We start from the raw sequence: 21,209 nt of genomic DNA, 5'->3' as shown, positions 1-21,209 counted from the left end.
ACTTTTTAGAAAGGTGGCATCCTATGACGGTGCCACGTTGAAAGTCACTGAGCTCTTCAGTAAGGCCATTCTACTGCCATTGCGTGTCCTATAGAGATTGCATGGCAGTGTGCTCGATTTTATTCACCTGTCAGCAACGGGTGTGGCAGAAATAGCCGAATCCACTCATTTGAAGGGGTGTCCATATGTTTTTGTATATTTGGTGAAAATCACAAGGGGAACTAAATCAATGCTAGCACTTAAAGGGGCGGTAGCCTTTTCAATGTTCAATTACAGCATTATTTAATCTGAAGTTATTCTTCTGCTATTTATTATGTTACCAATAATATTTACATGTTAATATTATGTTCTGATTGCAATGATTATGTCTCCTCTTATTAAAAAGCAATCTATTAGCTGTCCGATAGCACATTCTGGTGAAATGACTTGTCCTGCACTTTATTAAAACCCAGAGTGCATTGAGTGAATATTGGCAAAACATTTGGTTTCCTTTCTAAACATAGCAATGTGAACGCAATGAGGACTCGGACCACAAAATAGGTGAAGTGAATTGGCAAAAGAGTTGAGTCCTCATTCAAAGGCAAGGGCAGTGTGAATACAAGGAAAACTAAGTTATTTTGCTTTTTTTTTTACCCCATAGTTCACTTTAAAGAGGACAATATGTGAGAACACCTGTAATCAACATGATGCAGTTCATTAATTTAAACAAGTTAAAGAATGATCACAATGATAAGCTTTTGAATTAGTACAAACATAATGTGAACCCATTGTTGGGGGCATGTGTAATCTGGAGGCGACTGTGTTGACCACTAGACCAACCTCCAGTACAACATTCATTTCTGACATCAAATTACCTACATGCCCCTTTACCATGTGGTCCTTGTACCATTGTCTCTTTTCAGACAATGATAAAGCTCGTATTGGGTTTCTGGTCGTTCTCATAAGCTTCACATCTCTGGTTTTACTCTTTGCTCTGTATAAATGTACTCCAAAAAGAAGTGTTTCTACCTCAATGCTTACTAAAGTCACTTTCACATCATGTAAAGAGACAAACAACTTCCCAAACTCTGGTATATTTTATTATTCTGACTTTTGAGGCTATAGTCTCTTTCTAATCCTGCTACTGCAGTAATGTTTTATTGGGTATTTGGATTTAGGTCTTCAAAAGATATTGAATGTAACATAGGCCTACAATAATTACATTGTTAATCATTTGTCAATTAGTTGGTGATTATGCTAATGCTAGTGCCTGTTGCTAATGAAGACACCCCTTTGTATAACAAACCACTGTTAAACCTTATAGTAAATCATGTTTGTAAGCTAATTAGGAGACAACTACAGTATCTGAAACCGTTTATCCATCTAATCTGGATCCCAATATCTATCTCTTATTTATCTCCGAATACATGCCTGTTTGCTCACCACAGGTTGTTTGTGTGTTTTGCTTATTGTTGCTCTCTGATTAACTGTAGACTTGAAATGCAGGCTGATTTTAGTAGATAACCAAATGTAACTGTGATTCAAAGACTGTGATTCCAACCTCTCTTAAAGTTTTCATGTCTTGGCAATTTTTTTTCTCCACAATGATTCCTCTTTTTACAACTATAGAGCACCTGTACTCTCTCTAAGGATCCAGGATGCTAAGTCTGACCCTGCATATCCCAGGACTATTGTAGAGCAATGGAGGCTGCTGAGGGTAGGACGGTTCATAATAACGGCTGGAAATCAAAACAAAAAAAATTGTCACATGCGCCGAATACAACATGTATAGTAGACCTTACCATAAAATACTTACTTACAAGCCCTTAACCAACAATGGAGTTCAACAATAATAAGGAGTTCATAACAATAATGAGGGGGGGGGGGGGGGGGGGGGGGTACAGGTTAGTCGAGGTAGTTTGTACATGCAAGTTGAGGTAAAGTGACTATGCATAGATAATAAACAGCGGGTATCAGCAGTGTCAATGTAAATAGTCCGGGTGGCTATTTGATTGTTAAGTAGTCTTATAGCTTGGGAGTAGAAGCTGTTCCGGAGCCTTTTGGACCAAGACTTGGCACTCCGGTACCGCTTGCTGTGGGGTAGCAGACTTGGGTGACTGGTGTCTTTGACAATTTTTTGGTCCTTCCTCTGACACCTCCCAGTATATAGGTCCTAGATGGCAGGAAGATTGGCCCCAGTGATGTATTGGGCCGTTCGCACCACCCCCTGTAGCGCCTTACCAGATGCCGAGCAGTTGCCATACCAGGCGGTGATGCAACCGGTCAGGATGCTCTCGATGGTGCGGCTATAGAACTTTTTGAGGATCTGGGGACCCATGACAAATCTTTTTAGTCTCCTGAGGGGGAATAGGATTTGTCGTGCCTTCATGACTGTCTTGGTGTGTTTGGACCATGATAGTTTGTTGGTGATTTTATTTATTTCACCTTTATTTAATCAGGTAGGCTAGTTGAGAACAAGTTCTCATTTACAACTGCGACCTGGCCAAGATAAAGCAAACCAGTGCGACACAAACAACAACACAGAGTTAATCATGGAATAAACAAACATACAGTCAATAACACAATAGAAAAAAGTAAATACAGTGTGTGCAAATAAGGTAAGATATGGGAGGTAAGGCAATAAATAGGCCATAGGGGCTAAATAATTACAATTTAGCAATTAAACACTTGATTGATAGATGTGGAAGTAGAGATACTCGGGTGCAAAGGAGCAAAATAAATAACAGCATGGGGATGAGGTAATTGGATGGGCTATTTACAAATGGGCTATGTACAGGTGCAGTGATCTGTGAGCTGCTCTGACATCTGGTGCTTAAAGTTAGTGAGGGAGATATGAGTCTCCAACTTCAGTGATTTTGCAATTCGTTCCAGTCATTGGCAGCATAGAACTGGAAGGAAAGGCGACCAAAGGAGGAATTGGCTTTGGGGGTGACCAGTGAAATATACTTGCTGGAGCGCGTGCTACGGGTGGGTGCTGCTATACCTAGCAAAGACTTATAGATGACCTGGAGCCAGTGGGTTTGGCGACGAATATGAAGCGAGGGCCAGCCAACGAGAGCATACAGGTCGCAGTGGTGGGTAGTATATGGGGCTTTGGTGACAAAACGGATGGCACTGTGATAGACTGCATCCAATTTGCTGTGTAGAGTGTTGAAGGCTATTTTGTAAATTACATCGTCGAAGTCAAGGATCGGTAGGATAGTCAGTTTTATGAGGGTATGTTTGGCAGCATAAGTGAAGGATGCTTTGTTGCGAAATAGGAAGCCGATTTTAGATTAAATTTTGGATTGGAGATGCTTAATGTGAGTCTGGTAGGAGAGTTTACAGTCTAACCAGACACCTAGGTATTTCTTAAATAAACCATGGGAGTTATGTAAATTGCACTATGAATTCATATCTTGAAATTGACACATTTTCACAAAAGAGATAAATAATGGCTGGAATGGAGTCAATGGAATGGTATCAAACACGTGTTGGATACCATTCCCCTCCTGTACTCCCTGTTTACCGATGACTGCGTGGCCAAGCACGACTCCAACACCATCATTAAGTTTGCTGACGACACAACAGTGGTAGGCCTGATCACCAACAACGATGAGACAGCCTATAGGGAGGAGGTCGGAGACCTGGTAGTGTGGTGCCAGGACAACAACCTCTCCCTCAATGTGAGCAAGACAAAGGAGATTATCGTGGACTACAGGAACATCGACAGGGCTGTAGTGGAGCATGTCATGAGTTTCAAGTTCCTTGGTGTCCACCATCGCCACCATGGCCTTTTTTGCCTTTACCTCCATTATCTCACCTCACTTGCTCACATTGTATATACTTATTTTTGTACTGTATTATTGAGTGTATGTTTGTTTTACTCCATGTGTAACTCTGTTGTTGTATGTGTCGAACTGCTTTGCTTTATCTTGGCCAGGTCGCAATTATAAATGAGAACTTGTTCTCAACTTGCCTACCTTTGTTAAATAAAGGTGAAATAAAAAAAGAGAAAACTCCTTGCTTAAAGTCACTGTAAACTGGGGGAATTGTAACAGGAGATGTATATTGTATTGGACTTAGCGATTGTACCGGTAATATAATAACTGTTTTTAATAACTGTTTTTAATGATAATAAAAGTTATTAAACCCTGAGATGAAAACATTCAGCGCTGGTTTCAAAGACTCAGATAAGACCTTTTGCTGGACTGAAGTGCACTTTCAATCAGGACTTTAAAGTTACATTCCCAGTCACAAAAAAAGTAAACATTACTTTTCCCATCATACACCACGTTGTGAGCGAACAAGTCATCAATGCGCCTGCTCAGAGCAGAATTGGTGTGGCTGAAATATGGCTACAGTGCTACTTCAAGCGTTGGAGCGCGCTGAGATAGCGAAGCTACCAAAAGCTGTTCAAAATAAACTAGAAAAGTTATTTTCTGATCTGCAATATGAAATAGATTCCCTCAAGTCACACCAGGAGCAATTTAGAGTCGATAGCGGTAAGTTATATCCGAATAAGTCATTGTAATGATGTGTACAATTCCAGCTCGCTAGCTAACGTTATCTAGGCTACGTAGCTAGCTTAAGACAGAATCACAGATACATCTGTCTCGTTGTTTTTTCACCGGATGTATACATTTGAAATATCCGCGTGGCGTTTCCACTCACTACCAAATATGGTAGTGAGAGGAAGCCCTGTTGCCTGCAGTGGGAGAAGATGGAGCGAGATAGATTTTAGCCGACATTGTGCTAATTTGCTCATTGATTAAACATTTGATATCCATACAATGTTCTGTTCCTAAATCTATAATATGTTACGAACACAGTGGACTAAGTTTTGTAGACTTCTCTCTTTGCCAAAGTGTTCTTTTTAAATTGTGTTGTTTAGTAAGAGTAGTTTTTGCGCACTTGCACTATAGAGTAGGCGTTCCCTAACGGAAATATGCGTGTTAGTAAGCGCCAATAGGATCTCGCTTGCTCTTGCATGGCTCCGCCCACCTCCAGGCTTGTTCTACCCACCATGACACATTTGTTCCCATTTGAAACGACGGGCAGTGGTCTATCTTGGTTTAGTTATAAAAATAATCATGTTATCACAGATCGAACAATGAGGTTTAGTTAAACAAATATTTTACATTGTACGTTCGTTATCGCAGAACGTGGATGGCCTTTCCCGGCTGCATCGACAACTGTTTATCTCACAAGGCATAGTGATATGATGGATTCAAAAATCGTTAGCTAGCTAGGGTAGCTTGTCAACATTGTTAATCAGCCATGTCTAAATTGTTTAGCTTACTGGCTGACGTTGGCAACGTGGTGGATGACTAGTTCGTTTGTTAAGAACTTCTCTATACTCCCAGATAACTTTTTATTAAACTACCTGATTTATCATTACGCCTTCGAGACAATAGCAGCAACGTTAACATGTGTTGTCACTCTTGTAGAACAACAGTTCTTTGAGAAAGTGCAACGTCTTGAACAGAGTCAGGAACAGTTTGTGACCCAGACTGAACAGCACCACAAACTCCGAGAGGAGTTCACCAAGATCGGTAAGTGGAACTAGTTTCTTGATCCACTCAAAGGCTCTTTACTTACCACTGCAGTACATGTACAGTATGTAAACCCCGGTATGTGATTCTTTGCAATTTACTGACCATGACCCAAGTTTGACCTTGGGTCAAGTACATCCCATCATTGGGAATGACGATCCACCATTTTATGAAATTGCAATTTTTTCTATAGATGAAGAACTCAAGAGTGTACTAGAAAAGAATAAAGAGTATGAAATCAACCAAGAGAAGTTGACATCTGAACAGGTGAGAACCTCATGGTCTTGTCACCTCTTTAACGCTTTATGTAGGGCTAGGTAATATATAACATTTATTCTAATTTGTTTTGCCCGATATTCCAAATACCTCTATCACATGAATCAACTTCTACTTTTTGTTTTTTTATAAGTGTTTATCTCCACATGTTCTTATGTATTTTTGGTCAAGTCTCCTAAGCTCCTTCTGTGCTGTGTGTACCTTCCATTTACACCAGAGATCTGAATGTAATGACGAGATGCGCATGCCTCCGCCCTAACAATGGGAGTCGTTGTTAAGGCGGCAAGCTTATATCCATAGAATAACATTGGGCTTATTTTGGTGAGAGTGAAACCTCTGTTAGTCTCTTTCTCACTGTTTGCACACACCCTGACCAAGACCCTGCCACTCACAACAACAAAGATAAGAGAGAACTTCTTCCTCTCTGACAAGCATTTTCAACTTGCTATTTGTGGTTTGGTACAACAGAATTAGTCATATTGACACCGAAACACATTGAGACATTATTTTACTGTAATAGAGAATTTAAGCTTTCTAATGATACCCTTTGGAAATTCATGTTATTTTTCTGTCACGCATGGCATTGCGGCATTTCAACCAAAGACGACTAGCTGTCTAGTCTGTTTTTCTAAATGTGAAATAAGCATAACACATAATTGTATATGGAATTGGCAACTCGTTCTCATTCTGAGAAATAAGGTAGGCCACTTGATTTGAATATCTAAACAAAGTGGACAGGCTAACATGCTGTTCAAACAGTTAGAGATGGACAGAAGGGTGTATTCATAACAATGAAACTTTTCTGCCTTGTTAGCTAGCAAATGGATCCAAGTTGGCTAAACTTGAACTATACAGATTAGCTGGCTACTCACTTGCACGTGGTCTTGTGCTTAAGGGATTGTTTATGAGACCTGTGTTAATTTTCCATGTTTGCTGCAAGAAGTTAGTCATTATTACTGAATGTGCATTATTCATGGTTCTGGTTACATTTGCAACAAAGGGTATTTTCATAGACAGACTTGAAAGCCAGAAGAGTGATTATTGCAAAGAAAAGGCAGGCTGGACTATTTTCATAAAATAATTACATTATTACTCGGTCTTGTGGTTGTGGAAGGCATATATGGGGCGGCAGGTAGCCTAGTGGTTAGAGCGTTAGACCTGTAACCGAAAGGTTGCAAGATTGAATCCCAGAGCTGACAAGCTAAAAATCTGTTCTTCTACCCCTGAACAAGGCAGTTAACCCACTGTTCCCAGGCCGTCATTGAAAATAAGAATTTGTTCTTAAAACTGACTTGCCTAGTTAAATAAAGGTAAAAATATATATTTTTAAAAAATGTATAATTTCAAAAGCCTGGAATTCATTCGATTTATTGCTGACTGTTTTGAAATGCTGTGTTTGACCTTTTTAATTTTACAACAAAGCTTATTTAGAGAACATTAAAACCATTGATCATTTTTTAGGCCATATCACCCAGCCTTAGGTTCGTGTTGACACCTTTTTTGGGCTTGACATTGACTTTAACATCTTTATTCTAGGCCCAGCTCTGTAAAGCCAAAAATGAACTGGAGGCAGAGAAGCGGGAGCTTGTGCGTACATTGGAGAGGAGATCCCAGGAAGTGGCCTATCTGAGTGGTATGGATGAATCTATGTGGAGAGACGCAAACACACAGACACACACTTGATCTAATGTATTATTGGATTTATTTTTTTAATCAGAGGACCTGCAGCGCCTCAATGACAAAGTGGCGGAAGTCAATGCCTCAAAGATGGGGCTGCAGCTCAAGTTGGATGAGCTTGAATCCTCAGAGGTCAACATCAAGGTGAGCCTATTTCAACGCTCTGTAGCTCGTGGCCACTTGAATAGGACCCACCTCTCAAGGAAGGTGTTGAAATGATCTAATACATGTATATATCATGTGTAATCCATGCTGTTGTGCCGGTTCCCTCAGTACCGTGAGAAGCGTATGGAGCAGGAAAAGGAGCTGTTGCGAGGCCAGACTGCCTGGCTGAACGCAGAGCTCAAGGCTAAAAGTGAGGAGCTGCTGGCTCTTTCACGCCAGAAGGGCAACCAGATCCTGGAGCTGAAGTGTAGCTTGGAGAACAAAGAGGATGAGGTAAGAACATGACAGTTTAAAATATATATATTTTTTTTATAGCTGTACATTCTGGTTATCATATTCATCTATTGAGTATGGAGTCATTCACATATCAAAAACAAACTATTACCTGACTGGCTTCTCCCCCAGTACTCTGTCATTATAGTTGTCTGTTGTTTTTTTTGTAGTTGAACAGAGTCCAGGACCAAGTGACCAGTTTGAAGACTTCAAATGAAGGCCTTCAGAAGCAGGCTGAAGACATAATCAACAAACTGAAAGAGGATAAGGAGCAGCAGGCTAGCATGGAGGAGAAGTTTAGAAACGAGCTGAATGCCAACATAAAGCTCTCCAACTTGTACAAGGTATGTAGAACAAGTCTTGGATTTGTTTTGGATTCCAGTGGATAGTCCATAGCTCCCTAATAATGGTGGTCATCATTGCTACCTTGATGTTTTTTTTTTGTAAGTAAGCTTTTGAGGAACATTTTAGTTAACAGGTGCATGCAACATTTTTGTGGTGGATGATGTGGAGCATTGAATACATTGTTTCTTTCCCAACACTGGCCAACAACCCTTTACCTTGTCTTACCAGGGAGCTGCTGCAGACTCTGAGTCCAAGAGTGAGGAATTGAGTGGGGCTGTAGAGGAGCTGCACAAGCTGCTGACAGATGCTGGAGAGGGTGAGAGTGAGAGAGAAACCACACAGACACCATCTCAATGCAAAATCTTCAGACATGGGCACTTGGTTTGCTTGTCACAAGTAGGCTACCATTATCCTCTCCTTTCCTCTCTACAGCGAACAAGGCCCTAGAGGTGAGGTTGCAGGAGATGGATGACTGTCGGGACAATGAGGCTGCTGCGCTGAAGGAGAGGATAATCAATTTGGAAAAAGAACTGGAGAACGCCAACGAACTGCTGTCCGACACCAAGCTCAAAGGTCAGGTCTTAGACACAATCTTGCCTGATTCTACTGAACAGTTGACTGGACTGTGAAATTGCTTCATTTTTGGACGATGTCTCTCAGAATTAACCTCTTTACCAGTAAGTTTTATGTTATTTGAATGAGCATTCGATGGCTAATATAAACTGTCCACTGACTGATTTGTGTTAGGTTGATGTGGCTTCTTTGGTCACACTCTGAAGACCTCAGTTTGAGATGGAGGATGAACTTTGACCCTGTGCATGGTTATGTGTGTCCAGGCTCTGCCGGTGCAGCCTCAGTGCTGTCAGAGGAAACGATTACCACCATGTCCCCGACCGCAGTCGCCGTTGCCAAGATAGTCAAACCTGGCATGAAGCTGACTGAGGTAACGCCACAGTTGCACTGCTTTGGTGACAGAGGACTCTTCTATGTCACACATTTTCACGTCACATATTTACTTAACATTTACAGAATTCATCTGCAGAGATTTACTTTGCAAAGAAAACGGTTATATTAAAACACATTACGCTCATAGTATTGATGTTTGAGGGTGGGACTGTATAACTGTTTGAGCGACCTCTTCTCTCCAGTTGTACACAGCGTATGTGGAGACCCAGGAGGCACTGCAGCTGGAGCGTGTGGAGAACAAGCGGGTGAATAAGTACTTGGATGACATAGTGCAGGAGGTGGAGGCTAAGGGTCCCATCCTTAAACGCCAGAGGGATGAGCATGAGCGTATGCAGAAATCTGTGGCCAGCCTTTCATCCAAGTTGGAACAGGCAGTTAAGGTGTGTGGGTTTTAGTTTGTGCATTTTATTATTGCCATACAGAGGACCAAGAGACTTTTGTTAGTCAAACATCTGAGGATATGTAAGGATAATTAGAAACCAATCCAGTGAACTCATGATAAATGCAATGGCTTGGGATGGTTTTGAACTGCACTAAACTGTATCATCCAGAATGTCTAGTCTAAGTGAAAATAATGTATTTGAGATGGTATTGGTGAACTGCACTGCACTGCATTTTAGTTTTTTGTCACCTGCACTAGTACAGTGAAATGCCTTTTCTTGCTTGCTCTTTCAAAATCAATAAACAAAAGTAAAGTAGTACGAAAAATAAGAACATGAGAAAGTAATTAAAATACAGTGCCTGTCAAAAGTTTGGACACCTACTCATTCAAGGGTTTATCTTTATTTTTAGTATTTTCTACATTATAGAATAATAGTGAATAAATAAACTATGAAATAACACATGGAATCATGTAGTAACCAAAAAAGTGTTAAATAAATCTAAATATTTTTTTGATTCTTCAAAGTAGCCACTCTTTGCCTTGATGACAGCTTTGCACACTTGGCATTCTCTCAACCAGCTTTACCTGGAACGCTTTTCCAACCGTGTTGAAGGACTTCACACATGCTGAGCACTTGATGGCTGCTTTTCCTTCACTGCGGTCCAACTCATCCCAAACAATCTTTATTGGGTTGAGGTTGGGTGATTGTGGAGGGCAGGTCATCTGATGCAGCACTCCATCACTCTGCTTCTTGGTCAAATAACCCTTACACAGCCTGGAGGTGTGTTTTTGGTCATTGTCCTCTTAAAACACGAATACCAACCAAGGCTAAGTGCAAACCAGATGGGATGACATGTCGCTACAGAATGCTGTGGTAGCCATGCTTGTTGTGTGCCTTGAATTCTAAATTAATCACTGACAGTGTCACCAGCAAAGCACCATCACGCTTCCTCCATGCTTCACGGTGGGAACCATACATGTGGAGATCATCCGTTCACTTACTCTGCGTCTCACGAAGACATGGCGATTGGAACCAAAAATCTCAAATTTGGAATCAGCAGACCAAAAGACAGATTTGCACCAGTCCATTGCTCGTGTTTCTTGACCCAAGCAATTATCTTCTTCTTATTGGTGTCCTTAAGTAGTTCAAACCCTGGTTCGACTCCAGGCTATATCACTACTGGCCATGATTGGAAGTCCCATAGGGCGGCGCGCAATTGGCCCAGCATCATCTGGGTTTGGCCAGTGTAGGCCGTCATTGTGAATAAGAATTTGTTGTTAACTGACTTGCTTAGTTAAATAAAAAAAAGTTGTAGTTTCTTTGCAGCATTTAGACCATGAAGGCCCGATTCACACAGTCTCTTCTGAACAGTTGATGTTACTTGAACTCTGTGAAGCATTTATTTGGGCTGCAATATTTGAGGCTGGTAACTCTAAATAACTTATCCTCTTCAGCAGAGGTAACTCTGGGTCTTCCTTTCCTCTGGTGGACCTCATGAGATCCAATTTCATCATAGCGCTTGATGGTTTTTGGGACTGTACTTGAAACGTTCAAAGTTCTTCATTTTCCGTATTGACTTAATGTCTTAAAGTACTGATGGGCTGTCATTTTTCTTTGCTTACTACCTCATGACGCTGGTTGAGAGGTTGCCAAAAGTGTGCAAAGCTGTCAACAAGGCAAAGGGTGGCTACTTTGTTGAAATATATAAAGTAATATACACTTTTTTTGGTTACTACATAATTCCATATGTTATTTCATAGTTTTGATGTATTCACTATTATTCTGCAATGTAGAAAATATTCAACATTTTAAGAAAAAGCCTTGAATAAGTAGGTGTGTCCAACCTTTTGACTGTTACTGTATATAAAGTAGAGGTCGACCGATTAATCTGAATGACCGATTAATTAGGGCCGATTTCAAGTTTTCATAACAATCGGAAATCGGTATTTTTTACACATTGTATTTAATATTTATTTAACTAGGCAAGTCAGTTAAGAACACATTTTTATTTTCGATGACAGCCTAGGAACGGTGGGTTAACTGCCTCGTTCAGGGGCAGAACGACATATTTTCACCTTGTCAGCTCGGGGGATCTATCTTGCAACCTTACAGTTAACTAGTCCAACGCAATAACGACCTGCCTCTCTCGTTGCACTCCACAAGGAGACTGCCTGTTACGCGAATGCAGTAAGCCGAGGTAAGTTGCTAGCTAATTAAACATATCTTATAAAAAAACAATCAATCATAATCACTAGTTAACTACACATGGTTGTTGATATTATCAAGCATGTCCTGCATTGCATATAATCTGACTGAGCATACAAGTATCTGACTGAGCGGTGGTAGGCAGAAGCAGGTGTGTAAACATTCATTCAAACAGCACTTTCGGGCGTTTTGCCAGCAGCTCTTCGTTGTGCGTCAAGCATTGCGCTGTTTATGACTTCAAGCCCATCAACACCCGAGATGAGGCTGGTGTAACCAAAGTAAAATGGCTAGCTAGTTAGTGCACGCTAATAGTGTTTCAAGCATCACTCGCTCTGAGCCTTGGGGTGGTTGTTCCCCTTGCTCTGCATGGGTTACGCTGCTTCGATGGTGGCTGTTGTCGTTGTGTTCCTGGTTCGAGCCCAGGGAGGAGCGAGGAGAGGGCCGGAAGCTATACTGTTACACTGGCAATACTAAAGTGCCTAATAAGAACATCCAATAGTCAAAGGTATATGAAATACAAATGGTATAGAGAGAAATAGTCCTATAATAACTACAACCTAAAACTTCTTACCTGGGAATATTGAAGACTCATGTTAAAAGGAACCACCAGCTTTCATATGTTCTCATGTTCTGGGCAAGGAACTGAAACGGTAGCTTTCTTACATGGCACATATTGCACTTTTACTTTCTTCTCCAACACTGTTTTTGCTTTTATTTAAACCAAATTGAACACGTTTCATTATTTATTTGAGGCTAATATTATTCCGACATTTCACATTCTTAAAATAAAGTGGTGATTTTAACTGACCTAAAACAGGGAATTTTTAATCTGATTAAATGTCAGGAATTGTGAAACTGAGTTTAAATGTATTTGGCTAAGGTGTATGTAAACTTCCGACTTCAACTGTATGTATGTGTAAGGTATCGGGATATATGATAAACGGAGTAGCAGCAGCGTATAAGATTGTGTGTGCATGAGCAAATCAAGTGGGTGTAGAATATGCATATAAAATGGAATGGTCAATGCAGATAGTGTATGTGGACATTTTGTTAGCTATTTAGTAGTCTTATGGCTTGGGGATGGAAGCTCTTCAGGAGCCTGTTGGTGTCAGACTTGATGCCCCGGTACCGCTTGCCTTGGTTGGTATTCGTGAACTGCACTGCACTTGCTTATGATGTGCACTTATAGTGTGACAGAACCCATTTAGTGGAATTATAACTAGTTACTGTGTTTCAGGAGGTTCACCGTCTGCAGAAGGTGACTGACGAGGCCAACAAGCGCTCTTCTGTCCTGGAGAGAGACAACCAGAGGTCTGATGTGCAGCTTGCAGACATGGGGCAGCAGGTAGGGCCCAAACAGAACATCCTGTCTTATAACCCCGCAAACCTCACTATTGTCGTAGAATTAGGTGTGGAAAATCAATAACAATGTCGATCAAAAAGTGATGGTTTCAAGAATACAGGTTTGGGACATAACTTTTTCACCCCCTCCCCCACCAGATCCGTGTCCTACTCATTGAGCTGGAGGAGGCGCGTGGTAACCATGTAGCCCATGACGAGGAGGTGAGCTCTGCTGACATCAGCAGCACGTCAGAGGTCATCACGCAGCACCTGGTGACGTTTCGTGGGGTGGAGGAGCTCCAGCAGCAAAACCAGCGCCTCCTGGTGGCCCTCCGAGAGCTCAGCGAGGCACAGGAGAGGGAGGAGGAAGAGACCACTGGCACCAAGTGTGATATACTTAATTGTCCATATTTTTTGCAGATCATTTATGTTTTGCTTTCAACCCAAGCCCCCAAGATAAGTGTCCGACTGTCCTTTTCTCTATCCAGAAACAACCCACTAGATACATTTGTGGATCTGACATTGTTGGATTGGCATAAGCAATATGATAGTAGCTCCTGCTCCACCTTCCCCTTAGGTTCCCCTGTGTCAGTAAAATGTTTGTCTGTGGATAAGTAAAGGTCATTCCAACCCCCCCCCCCCCCCCCCCCCCCCCCCCAGGTGCAGTGAGCTGGAGCGCAGTCTGGAGAAGGCCCAGGCAGAGCTGGAGGCTCTGCGAGAGCAGCGGGGCCACCAGATGCAGCTGGCTGAGTCCATCGTTAGGCAGAGAGATATGTACAGAGTGCTGCTGGCCCAGGCCACCGGAGTCAGCTTCCCTCAGCAAGGTCGGGTTCAGATTATTTCACAAATATTTCCTTCTTCAGGGCCTGATGAGGCTAGTGTAGCAGAAATGTATATGTGGGTGCATGAATAAAGTACTGGAGCAGCATATACCGTGTGCAGGCTTTTGGTTCTTTAAGAAGTAATTTTTGTCCCAGCCCCAGTGGATAACTTTGGGATGTGTATATATTAATTACATATTGACCTCTTGTCTCAGGTGCAGCAGCTGCTGAGGAGTTCTCTAGCACCCCCCGCCGCTCCCCAGCCGCCACCCCCACCACACCCACTGGAATCATTACTATGGCAACCGAGTCAACCGAGGTGGTAGAGGCAAAGGCAGCCCTCCGACAGGTGAACTCCCACAATCTTCTGTGCTGTTTTACACGTTTTCTTAGTCAGTCACTAGAGGGCAGTATACACCTACTAACTACAGGAATTCTGTGGCAGTCTACCATTTAACATTGAGAATGGAAGTCTGCATATCAAACATTCTGTCCTTTTTGTTCCACCAAACCGCCATGTTATGGTAGATCACAAACAATATCCTTCAATTAGTTTTATACAAAATGGTTGCATTACTCTTATCCAAAGGAACATCTTGTTTGGTATGTTTATTAGTTGCAGGAAGTGTTCTCTTCCTATAAGAGGGAGAGGTCTGAGAGTGACAAGGCCCTGATGGAGCAGAGTGAGAAGCTACAGAAGCAGGTGTCTGACCAGAGATTCCAGAATGCCAAGATATCCACCCAACTGGAGTTTACCTCCAAGAGGTAAGAGAATTGCACATCACTTTCAGGTCACTATTCAACACAATGGCACATGATTAGGGTTGTAAAATTCTGTGAACTTTGCCCAAATTCCCTGTTTTTTCAAAAATCCTTGGAATTTGTGGGTAAGTTACACTTACCAAAGTGTTTTGGACATTTTGTCTTTCTCAATGTGCGAACAACAATTTTTTTGCAAAGTTCGCTTGATAACTTACTGATCCTACCTGGTGACGCCCCCCCCCCCCCCCCCCAGGTATGAGATGCTTCAGGATAATGTTAAGGGCTACAGGAAGGAGATTGCCTCTCTGATGGAGAAGGGACAGAAGATGGCTGCTGCAGCCCAGACATGTGAGCAGACTGTTCACACCATGACCCAGGACCTGAGGGTTGCCCAGGAGAAACTAAACATGGCAGAGGTGTGTGTTCCAAGTATTTTGTTCATTGTATTAAAAAAGACAATACTTGGTCTCACTCTCGTAATGTGTGTGTTAGTGGTCTTTCTATACATGTATTACATCTAGTTTCTAAGCCACAGTTGAGCTGAGTGTTTTCCTCCTCCAGGGTCGTGCTGAGAGCCTCAGGAAGGAGAGAGAGATGCTGAAGCTAGTGGAGTCCAGACTGACCCAGGAGAAGGAGACCATGCAGACCCAACAACGAGGACAGAACATGCTACTCACCAATCTCAAGACCATAGAGGTACCTACAGACACACACACACCAATCTCAAAACAATTGATACATCGCACACTAACCACTCATAAATTGGTTGAGGCACTGTTCTCTCTGCGTTCGTGTCATGTTTTAACTGTTCTCCCTGTGTGCTCATTCAGGCCACGTTGGAGCGCTCCGAGACAGACACCAGGCAGCGTCTGAACGCCCAGATAGAGAAGCAGGAGAGGGAGATCGGCCAGCTGCAGAAGAGACTGGAGCACGAGGTCGAGCAACGCCACCTGCTGAGCAGAAACCAAGATGTAAGTCTAACCAACAATCATCCCAAGTCCAACTACAACCCCCCCCTCTACCGATTCTATCCCTCTTTCTCCTTTAATATAACACTTATACTTTTTTCCCCAAGACTTGCTTCAAAAAGGCAGAATTCAAGCATTTCACATACCATACACAAAATCAACCCTTCCTCGCTTTTCCCCATCCAGTTGCAGCTGATGGATGCCAAGAGGCAGCTGGAGACCCAGACGGCCCTGCTCCAGAAGACCAGGGATCAGCTGAGTGCTGCCCAGCTGGAGGTGAGCTCTCTCAGGCTGCAGCAGGGCAGTGGAGAGGGTGGTCGTCTGTCCCTGAGCTCCCCGCCCACTCCCATGGGCATCAGAGGTAAGAGTACATACAACGTACAGAATCACATCAGGTTGACTGCCTTCTGAGACATCATAGAATGTTTTGGAACCTCCCATAGAAGTTCTTGTAGCCTGAATGTTGGAATGGCTCGAATGTGGATAGTACTGAGTTTTCTTCAGTACAGCCACTTACACAATTACTATTTTTAAGAGCGTTTAAATCCCAGTTTGCTATCCTGTCTTTAAATAGCCTCTGATATTTTTCAAATTTCCCAGCTAAATGTCAGACTTGCAGTCATGTCAGAAGCTAGCATATTCATCACTTATCAACAACAGCTGCACATTCCAATTAAACATGTTTTGAAGTTCACTTTCCTTGCTTTGTCTAACACTCATGAATCTATCAAATAAGTAGGGGGATGCACGATATATCGGTGAACATTTCGGAATCGGATGATATTAGCTAAAAATGCCAAAATCGGTATTGGCCCGATGTCTAGTTTAACGCAGATGTGAAAAACGATGTCAAAGCTGACGCGAATACCTATATACCGTAGGTACATGACGTAATGGCGCCATGTAAAATGTTGCGCTACACGTGCAACGCAGCATTCCCAACCTAGCCCACAATGTCTGCTGTGTGGATCGAGCAGTCAACAAGTTGAGCAGTCATTTGAAAGAGTAAGAAAATGTCAGCAAGACAACTCAAAGGCGAAATCCATTTAACGCCAAGGTAATGGAATTCATTGCCCTCGACAATCAACCGTTCTCTGTCGTGGGTAATGTTGGCTTTCACGACAGTAATAGCTTCATTGCTATTAGCTTCACAACATACTATGGAATGCTGTTTGGGTCTTTGCGTGTCAAAGACGCAAATAACACTTTGATGTGTTTTTAAATATGATTTTCGTTTGACACGTCAAACAGTTCTATCTTATAGAATGTGTGTTCTGAAGTTGCATGTGCAAGCCAAGCCCCACCACTGCTATCAGTAACACTGTCAAAGATATACAAAAAAGTCTGCAAACACCGGCTACAAACTATTTTTTTAAGAATACAGCGTTTGTAATGAAGCATTATTTGTTTGACCGCAACTTCTGGGCTGGCTAGCTTTAGCTTGGTACAACCAGCCTGGAAAAACAATGACCAGTTGAAACTGCAGTCATTTTCGTTATTCTTAGCAATGATTTAGGAATCCTTGTAAGTATTGTTGTTCGCCTATTGAAATTTAACTTTGGTTCTTGAAAATAAATAGCAAGCCAGCTACTTAACTCTGTTGCCCAAAGCTAACGTTAGCTTTGGGCAACAGGGTTAAGTAGCTGGCTAACGTTAGCCAGCTACTTAACCCTGTTGCCCAAAGCCCAAACATTATAAGCAGCCAACTAGCTTCATCTGGCTAGTGAGGCTTGACCAGACCAAGTTATGTTTGTGAAGCTAGCCACAATAAGGATTAGGCACAATAGTATAATTTGCTGGTTACCTACAAAATAAAAGTACCTCTTTGAAAGTGATGCAGACGGTTACAATTGGTGGAATCATGCCATATTTAGACTAGATAATGTTAAACAAGGTTGGAATGTGAAGTCCCCTCCCCAGTCATCCTATTGTGTGTTGACATTCATATTGCACTGTACAACTTTACCTAAGGATTGGGGATCAATGAAATGGGGTATCAGTCTACTCAATACCCAATATTTTTTTCCCAACGTCGTCCTCAGAGTTATCCAAAACTCCAAAACGTCCACACAGTATTGTTTTTCCTCAGGAATAGTGTTCAATAGACAGGTTAACAAGAAATGTGGCTCAATTCACAGTGGTTTCAGAGTCCCGCAATAAGAGCTATGATGCTAATGTTCTGTGTATCACTGAGTAGACTGGTACCTCATGTCATTGATCCACAATCCATAGGTAAGGCTGTACAGTGCATATGTATGTATGTATGTATGTATGTATATATATATATATATATATATATATATGTGTGTGTGTGTGTGTGTGTGTGTGTGTATATATTTTTTTTTATTTAATAAGGCAAGTCCGTTAACCTCAGAGCTACCCCCCTACTTTTTTCAATTTCCGCTTGAAGACATACCCAAATCTAACTGCCTGGAGCTTAGGCACAGAACCAGGGATATGCATATTATTGGTACCATTTGAAAGAAAACACTCTGAAGTTGTGTAAATGTGAATTTAATGTAGGAAAATATAACACAATAGATCTGGTTTAGATAATACAATGAAAAAAAACATACGTTTTTTAATTTTTATTGTTGTATCATCTTTAAAATGAACAAGACAAAACAAACATTCAGATAGGATGATGGGGAGAATTTCAGTGAAAAACATAAGAGGGCAACAGTACTTGTGCAAAGTTTTAGAATGATAACTTCCAAAATGAGTGTGCTACATGACATTTATCATGAAGTCACCCAGGTGTCCCACACAAGTAGCCCAAATGTACCAAAGTGGCCAAATTGGGTGAAGTTATACGTTTTGAATGGAATAACTATATACAAAATACCAAAATGGTATTCTAACACACACCCACAAAAATTGGAGAAAAAACATGAAAAAATATTTAAAAAAAAATATATATATATACACATTTACAAAATAATACTTTCAATATTTGGAAGACCCTCTGTCCTCTACACAATATTATGCTGCTGATGCCAGGTGCCATAGCACATCCATGCCTGCAGAAATACATTTGTGGCAGGAGCTGGATGAACCAGATTCAGTGGGGGATGGACACCTTGGCACTAGGGGCTCCCATTCGGAGTCAGTGTCACTGTGAAAGAAAATGTTCAGTTAGAATAGTTTCACATGAGCCCTGTATCAACAGGTATAATAAACAGATATATATATATATATATATATGAGTACAGGGAACATAAGGTTGAATATACACTGCTCAAAAAAATAAAGTGAACACTAAAATAACACAGCCTAGATCTGAATGAATGAAATATTCTTATTAAATACTTTTTTCTTTACATAGTTGAATGTGCTGACAACAAAATCACACAATTATCAATGGAAATCAAATTTATCAACCCATGGAGGTCTGGATTTGGAGTCACACTCAAAATTTAAAGTGGAAAACCACACTACAGGCTGATCCAACTTTGATGTAATGTCCTTAAAACAAGTCAAAATGAGGCTCAGTAGTGTGTGTGGCCTCCACGTGCCTGTATGACCTCCCAACAATGCCTGGGCATGCTCCTGATGAGGTGGCGGATGGTCTCCTGAGGGATCTCCTCCCAGACCTGGACTAAAGCATCCGCCAACTCCTGGACAGTCTGTGGTGCAACGTGGCGTTGGTGGATGGAGCGAGACATGATGTCCCAGGTGTGCTCAATTGGATTCAGGTCTGGGGAACGAGCGGGCCAGTCCATAGCATCAATGCCTTCCTCTTGCAGGAACTGCTCACACACTCCAGCCACATGAGGTCTGGCATTGTCTTTCATTAGGAGGAACCCAGGGCCAACCGCACCAGCATATGGTCTCACAAGGGGTCTGAGGATCTTACCTCGGTACCTAATGGCAGTCAGGCTACCTCTGGCGAGCACATGGAGGGCTGTGCGGCCCCCCAAAGAAATGCCACCCCACACCACAACTGACCCACCGCCAAACCGGACATGCTGGAGGATGTTGAAGGCAGCAGAACGTTCTCCACGGCGTCTCCAGACTGTCATGTCTGTCACATGTGCTCAGTGTGAACCTGCTTTCATCTGTGAAGAGCACAGGGCGCCTGTGGCGAATTTGCCAATCTTGGTGTTCTCTGGCAAATGAAAAACATCCTGCACGGTGTTGGGCTGTAAGCACAACCCCCACCTGTGGACGTCGGGCCCTCATACCACCCTCATGGAGTCTGCTTCTGACCGTTTGAGCAGACACATGCACATTTGTGGCCTGCTGGAGGTCATTTTGCAGGGCTCTGGCAGTGCTCCTCCTTGCACACAGGTGGAGGTCCTGCTTTTGGGTTGTTGCCCTCCTATGGCCTCCTCCACGTCTCCTGATGTACTGGCCCGTCTCCTTGTAGGGCCTCCATGCTCTGGACACCACGCTGACAGACACCGCAAACCTTCTTGCCACATCTCGCATTGATGTGCCATCCTGGATGAGCTGCACTACCTGAGCCACTTGTGGGTTGTGGACTCCGTCTCATGCTACCACGAGTGAAAGCACCGCCAGCATTCAAAAGTGACCAAAACATAAGCCAGGAAGCATAGAAACTGAGAAGTGGTCTGTGGTCACCACCTGCAAAACCACTCCTTTATTGGGGGTGTCTTGCTAATTGCCTATAATTTCCGCCTGTTTTCTATTCCATTTGCACAATAGCATGTGAAATGTATTGTCAATCAGTGTTGCTTCCTAAGTGGACAGTTTGATTTCACAAAAGTGTGATTGACTTGGAGTTAAATTGTGTTGTGTGTTCCCCCTTTATTTTTTTGAGCAGTGCATTATTATAGACCTGCTAGATCTACTGTCTCATTTATATTATGACATTTCAGCTAGTTCTACTGTCTATTATATTATGACAGACCAGCTAGATCTACTGTCTCCATTTCACTTTGGCCATTGTTGTGGTTCTGCCCTCCCCTCAACAGCCTCAAATAGGCTATTTCATTTCACAAATAACATTTTATATTATTAAATTCAAACAACGGCATTAGCATGAGAAACTTACCAGTCCAAAACAATGTCCTCTCCGTACAAAAAAAATATGGGAATCGCTAAATGAATCGTCCTCGATCAATTTCTTCTAAAATTGTGTGTACATCTGTATATCTAGACTTAGATTTTGCCTTTCCTGACTTAGTCGCCATACTGATTGATATATATAAACAGCTGAATATGCGCTTTACCAAAACAATGCTGTGCGCAACATGCGTTGCTCCTTCCGGTATGAATCGTCAATGGCGAATGAACCTCTTTACGCCGGAGTTTACTACATGGGTTGGTCTTCCAACACATAACCATTACATATTGCCGTTTACCTCAGCTCATTGGCTATCTACCCAGCTAGATTTCAAGACGATCAGTGGTCATTGGGTTAAAATACAGTCAATCAACGAAACAGCGGTCATATCATTGGTGCACAATGATGTCAAATCGGTTTCTTTCAGTCAATACGTCCCGCAAAATGACCCATCAGATTTGGTT

General features: G+C 42.2%; 1 protein-coding gene across 6 annotated transcripts in view; it reads left to right on the top strand.

Moving 5' to 3' along the window:
* Positions 1 to 4,311: 4,311 nt before the first annotated feature.
* The window catches only part of LOC139409375 (nucleoprotein TPR-like), a 39,193-nt gene continuing 22,295 nt past the window's right edge, over positions 4,312 to 21,209 (top strand). For 5 of the 6 annotated variants that reach the window (XM_071154442.1, XM_071154440.1, XM_071154441.1 and 2 more), the window contains exons 1-20: positions 4,314 to 4,484; positions 5,430 to 5,534; positions 5,728 to 5,801; positions 7,347 to 7,443; positions 7,528 to 7,631; positions 7,761 to 7,925; positions 8,096 to 8,269; positions 8,499 to 8,586; positions 8,703 to 8,843; positions 9,107 to 9,213; positions 9,419 to 9,616; positions 13,062 to 13,169; positions 13,325 to 13,551; positions 13,826 to 13,989; positions 14,202 to 14,335; positions 14,603 to 14,751; positions 15,002 to 15,164; positions 15,310 to 15,444; positions 15,579 to 15,719; positions 15,903 to 16,077. In XM_071154442.1, the coding sequence (XP_071010543.1) occupies positions 4,334 to 4,484; positions 5,430 to 5,534; positions 5,728 to 5,801; positions 7,347 to 7,443; positions 7,528 to 7,631; positions 7,761 to 7,925; positions 8,096 to 8,269; positions 8,499 to 8,586; positions 8,703 to 8,843; positions 9,107 to 9,213; positions 9,419 to 9,616; positions 13,062 to 13,169; positions 13,325 to 13,551; positions 13,826 to 13,989; positions 14,202 to 14,335; positions 14,603 to 14,751; positions 15,002 to 15,164; positions 15,310 to 15,444; positions 15,579 to 15,719; positions 15,903 to 16,077 (2,800 nt within the window). In that variant the 5' untranslated portion in view covers positions 4,314 to 4,333. Of the gene's footprint in view, positions 4,485 to 5,429; positions 5,535 to 5,727; positions 5,802 to 7,346; positions 7,444 to 7,527; positions 7,632 to 7,760; positions 7,926 to 8,095; positions 8,270 to 8,498; positions 8,587 to 8,702; positions 8,844 to 9,106; positions 9,214 to 9,418; positions 9,617 to 13,061; positions 13,170 to 13,324; positions 13,552 to 13,825; positions 13,990 to 14,201; positions 14,336 to 14,602; positions 14,752 to 15,001; positions 15,165 to 15,309; positions 15,445 to 15,578; positions 15,720 to 15,902; positions 16,078 to 21,209 lie in introns of all 6 variants that reach the window. The other variant, XM_071154438.1, reaches the window with a different exon arrangement.

Source organism: Oncorhynchus clarkii, chromosome 5 (assembly GCF_045791955.1).
Source record: "Oncorhynchus clarkii lewisi isolate Uvic-CL-2024 chromosome 5, UVic_Ocla_1.0, whole genome shotgun sequence".
NCBI lineage: Eukaryota > Metazoa > Chordata > Actinopteri > Salmoniformes > Salmonidae > Oncorhynchus > Oncorhynchus clarkii.
The sequence above is the reverse complement of the archived record's forward strand: the minus strand, read 5'-3'. Positions and strand labels throughout refer to the sequence as shown.